Source organism: Terrapene carolina, unplaced genomic scaffold, assembly GCF_002925995.2.
Source record: "Terrapene carolina triunguis isolate 2854851 unplaced genomic scaffold, T_m_triunguis-2.0 Scaffold26931, whole genome shotgun sequence".
Lineage (NCBI taxonomy): Eukaryota > Metazoa > Chordata > Testudines > Emydidae > Terrapene > Terrapene triunguis.
Genome location: NW_020691282.1, coordinates 575 through 5,978, shown reverse-complemented (window position 1 = coordinate 5,978; position 5,404 = coordinate 575). Strand labels below are relative to the sequence as shown.

Here is a 5,404-nt window from a genome sequence, read left to right as displayed (position 1 = left end):
GACTGTCAGCTCCCAGGCTGGCAAGGGCTGAAGGAGATATTCAAGCCTGAAGGTTTTAGTGCAGCAAACAAACACAGCAGAGGTGCTGCATGTTCACCACTACAAGAACAGGAGGTTCGGTGGTTGGGAGCAGGAGGAATTCAGCAAGAGGAGGGCATATGCCTAGAATGTCAAGCGTGGAGAAAGCCACACACACTATACAGAATGATCCCTGCAGACATAATATTTAAAGCAGTGGTTCTCAACCAGGGGTACGTGTACCTCTGGGCATAGGCACTGACTGTGTGGGTGCTCCGGGGCTGGAACACCCACGGGGAAAAATTAGTGGGTGCTCTGCACCCACTGGCAGCCAAGCTCCCCCCACCTCCTCCCTTGAGCCCGCCGCGTTCCTGCTCCTCCCCCTCTCTCCCAGCACTTCTGCCTGCTGCCAAACAGCTGTTTGGCGGTACTCCGGGAGGGAGAGGGAGGAGCGGGGACACAGCGCGCTCAAGGGAGGAGGCGGGGAAGAGGTGGGGCGGGGACTTGGGGAAGGGGGTGGAATGGGGGTGGGGTGGAGGCGGAGCAGGGGTGGGAAGAGACAGGGTGGGGACTTGGGGGAAGGGGTGGAGTGGGGGCAGAGGCAGGTCAAGCACCCACTGGCAGGAGCAGAAGTCGGCGCCTATGCCTCTGGCTGTACGCTGGGGTTTTCTAGGGAGTACATCAACTCATCTAGATATTTGACTAGTTTTACAACAGGTTACATAAAAAGCACTAGCGAAGTCAGTACAAATTAAAATTTCATATAATGACTTGTTTATACTGCTCTATATACTATACACTGAAATGTAAGTACAATATTTCTATTCCAATTGATTTTATAATTATATGGTAAAAAATGAGAAAGTAAGCAAGTTTTCAGTAACAGGGTGCTGTGACACTTTTGTATTTTTATGTCTGATTTTGCAAGTAAGTATTTTTTAACTAAGGTGAAAGTTGGGGGTAGGCAAGACAAATCAGACTCCTGAAAGGGGTACAGTAGTCTGGAAAGGTTGGGAGCCACTGCTTTAAAGGGCAGCATAGTAACCTGGACTGCATTGGTGGATGCTATGAATTACTGAGTTCTAACCCCAGTTCTGCCTTTCAGTTGCCAAGCAACCTTGGGCAAGGCACATGGACAGGGTGAGACACAGAGGCCATCTGTAAAGTGCGTTTCATTATACTTACCAACCTCTCATCCAGCATCGTCACGAGGATTAATTAGTTAAGCTTTGCCCAGCGCTTTGAAAATACAAAGCTCTGTATAACTTATGTATGAGGTGATACGAGACTGGTGGCCATAGTGAGGTCTTGTCTATGCTAGGAAAATCCATCAGGGTAGAATGAGCACATTTAAATTTATATGATCTAAACCTGGCTTAAAGGTGATAGATGCAAAACATGTGTTAGCTGGATGTGGTTAACCATAAAGCTGTGGCAGAGCTTAATTTGTAATGAAAGAGGTGCTGGGGCTCAAGCAAATTTTTTACATTCATAACTGATGCAGCCCTGGCACATATTAAGCACTGTGTTGGAGGCAGGGATACACAGAGCCTTTTCCCAGAGCAGCATGACAGTATACAAAAACAAGAAACGGATCGCCACAAGGAGGCAGCACTTGGGCGAATACACATCCCACTTACTGTGGGCCATTCTCTTTGTGGAAGGACAAAGGAATAGTGAGTGTTAAGAATGGGAAGTCCATCCCAATCCCCTTGTGCCTGGGAATGTCTGGGAAAACATATTTAAATATTTTGTTCCTTATAATTAGCCAGTAGGACATGAAGACATCCACCACAAGGCTGTTGGTCTGACTCCAGTCAAGGTCAGAAAGGTCCACAATTTGTTTCCATCTTCTGGCTCTTCAGTTGCCTATATTAAATGAGTGAGGAGGTCTCAGCCTGGTTCCTAATGGACAGGGTGTCCATGACACACAAAACCACCACCCCAATTGGTGTTAATTCATCAAAGGCTACGCTGCACCTATTCTATAGCTGTATAGCTTTATTCCCCAGCGCTGTCAATCTGTCCCCAGCACTAAATTCACTCAGAATTAAACACAGATCAGACAGACTCCTACTTACCAGGAGTGAATGGAAGACAATGCTTCTCCTGGTACAGACCCTTACAGGCCAAGATATCCGCAAAATTTACTCCACAGTAATGGACGCCAACCCTGACCTGCAAGAGAGAATGGAACCTTTCAAGCAATAGAAACATTTTAAACAGATGACTTCACTGTACTGGCATTTTAAAACAGCTCTCCCCTTTCCCAGGTACTTCCATAGTCCCCATTACCACGGTATCTGAGCACATCACAATCCTTCATGTGTTTCTCCTCACAACACCCCTGGAAGGAAAGTCAAGGCTATTATCCCCATTATACAGACGGGGACTTGAGGCACAAAGAAGCTGAGTGACTTACCCAAGGCCACACAGGATGTCTGTGGCAGAGCAGGAAATCAAATCGCAGTCCTTCTAGTCCCAGGCCAGAACCCAACCCACTGGCCCATCCCTCCCTCAAAAGACTCCCATGTTTTCTGAGGCACAGACCAGATCCTCAGCTGGTATAAACCAGGATAGTTCCATTGATTTTATTGGAGCTATGCAGATTTACACCAGCGGAGGAGTTGGCCCCCAGTGTTTTGGTGGAAGATAGTATCCACTGAACAGCAGTTACTATCTCAGGATACTTTTCTATTATGTACTACTTTACTATTCTTTTAACAGGCTTATTTCTTTGACACTCTCCTCAGCGCACCCAGAACTGTCAGCCACTGTGCTGCTTCTGCCTCAGCAAGACAGCTTTGCTGGAGCTTGGACTGGACATCAGCACCCTGCCACAAGCATCCATCAACCTCACCAGCAAACTCTTTGAGACTGACAATCTTAACCTGGCCTTGCAGGGAACATCCAGCAAACCCCAGTTCCCAAGTTCCCCAGAGACGTCTCTGTTGTGTCCAGTCCCTCTCACCGGACTCCCACAGAAATTATTACGTTTACTGCCTCCAAAGAGACAGCGTACACGCCAGCCTGTTCGGACTCATGCTCCACTTCAATATACAGCACTGAGATGGTTTATAGTAAAAACTAAGAATACGTTTATTAATAAAGAATGTAAGATTGTAAGCAATACAGAGCAGAGCTAAACAGAAAATGGTTACAAGCAAAACAAAATAAAACATGCTTTTTAGCATCCAAGACTTAACTATAGCAAGCCACAATATTTGCCTAAACAGCTTTCTCACTTACATCGAGCTACCACATCTCTAGCCCTTCTGGCTAAGTGATGGATAACTAAGGAGTTCTCTCCTTTTTATAGTTCAATAAACCTTCGAAATGTATTCCTCTGAATACATTCCACAGGCAAACAAGCAAAACAACTTTCCTTTGTCTAGGACAACTTGTTTATCAAGTCTGCCCCCAGAACAGATTTTTAGGAACATTTCCAGTGCATATACATAACTGTTTACACACCATACGTACACATCACACAATGCTATTCATGACCAGGGTGTCACCAGTTCTTATAGGATACCTCACTTAATACTCTTTTATAGTACAATAATATTCTATACAATCAATTGATACTGGGGTGTCTGGACCCTGATTGTCACAGTTTTGTTATCAGCTGTTCATTTCAATGGGCTTCTCTGTGCCTTCACAGAATACATTATTTGTGTACACACGAGCACTAAGCATTGGACTATGGATCTTCACCTTATTTTACCTGATCCTAGTGCTGATACAATAATAATTAGCACTTGGGCTTTCCTTGATCAAAGTGCAGTACAACCATGAAATAAGCCTCTCACCAGCTCTGTGAGGTATGGATTGCCACCATATTACAGACAAGGAACCTGAGACTCAGACGGGAAGGGACTCAACTAAAGTCACTCAGCCTTTGATCCAGTGGTTGTTTTAAAGTCCCAAACCATCCTCTTTCTTACTGAATTCTTCTCCTTTCTAATCTGCACACAACCTTCATCTCTAAAGCTCTTATTATTTAGGGAGGAAGTGTGGCCTAGTGGCTGGAGCTCTAGACTGGGACTCAGGGGCTCTGCATTCTAATCCTGGCTCTGCCACTAGTCTGCTGGGTGACTTTGGGCAAATCAATTTCACCTCTATGTGCCTCAGTTTCCCCTTATGTAAAAGGGAGATAATGATACTGACTCCTTTGTAAAGTGTGTTGAGCTCTACCGATGAAAAGATTGTTGTATTATTACTGCAGTAGAATCTAGAGGCTCTGTTGTGCTAGGCACTGCACAAACAGTCCCTGTTTTGAAGAGCTTGCAGTGTAAACGGTCAAGACAGACCAAGACCGGGACAGGAAATGGATTTTGGATTGTGGGTGACAGTGAGGAGAGAGTGAGGGAGAGGAGGAGGGTGCTGCAGTAGAAGTGAGAGGTGATCAGGGCACAAATCAGGGGTGGGCAGATGGCGAAGAGGAAGAGCAGATCTTGGAGATGTCTAAGAGGAAAAACCGGCAGGATTTACCAATAGCATTGATGTAGGGGAAAGAAACCAAGAAGACTAGCACAGGACTTCAAGGCTGTGAGCCTGAGACACAGGGATGTAGGTGGGTTTGCCAGCTAAGGGATATTAGATTATTTGAAATAATCAGCAATTCTGCACATCTCAATCACAGTACCTCATGAGGCTGCAGAGAAGGGGATGGGAGGTTCCTAATAATCAATGGCTTTGTCAGCTCAGTGCACAGCACTGCTCGATAGTTCCGGCAGGACTGCGATAGGATGTCATTGTTCAGTGAGGACAATCCCAGAAGCTGTTTACCTGAAGCACTGCTCCTGCAACAAAAGAGTAAGCACTAGTGTTATACTGTGCTGCATTGCCACCTTCCCACCCCAGAAGCAGCTGCATTTCATGAAGCATTTTGATTATAAAAGATATTGAAAGTACTTTATACAGCAAAGACTGCTGACTGTACATAGGAGATTGCCTATAACCTCTCCATAAAGTGGTTGAACTTGCATTATTCTTAATTTTAAAAACAAAGTGGGAGAGAAGTTTACTGCTGATGAAAGACTCCAATAACACTGGATCCAATAGTACTTAGACCTCCAGGGCAGGGACTATTCTTGGTTATTATATATTTGTACAGTGCCTAGCACAACGAGGTTGCTCTAGGTACAACCTAAATAATAAGCCACCACCGCCCTGATTTGAGTTAAGTATGGTGCAGGTGGTGAAATCTAACCACTGCCATTTCTTAACACCTTTTGTCCCTAAAACAAGGCTGCCTGGGGTTACCTGAGGTTTCTCTGCTGGAGAAGAGGAGGCTGCCCTCTGCTCAGTGTCAAAGTCTCCCATGTGCCTACTCCTAGATTTTTTTTGTAACCCTGTCACTGCAATAGCGGCAGTGCTGCCA

The 5,404-nt window shown here is 45.4% G+C and overlaps 1 protein-coding gene across 1 annotated transcript in view; it reads right to left on the bottom strand.

Annotated features, from left to right (window-relative positions):
* Window positions 1–4,823, bottom strand: part of LOC112122960 (quinone oxidoreductase-like protein 2) — a gene marked incomplete at its 5' end in the record, with an annotated part of 6,629 nt that extends 1,806 nt beyond the window's left edge. The window contains 2 exons of the mRNA XM_026662396.1: window positions 2,100–2,196; window positions 4,667–4,823. Of these exons, the coding sequence (XP_026518181.1) occupies window positions 2,100–2,196; window positions 4,667–4,823 (254 nt within the window). The remainder of the gene's footprint in view (window positions 1–2,099; window positions 2,197–4,666) is intronic.
* Window positions 4,824–5,404: the final 581 nt, after the last annotated feature.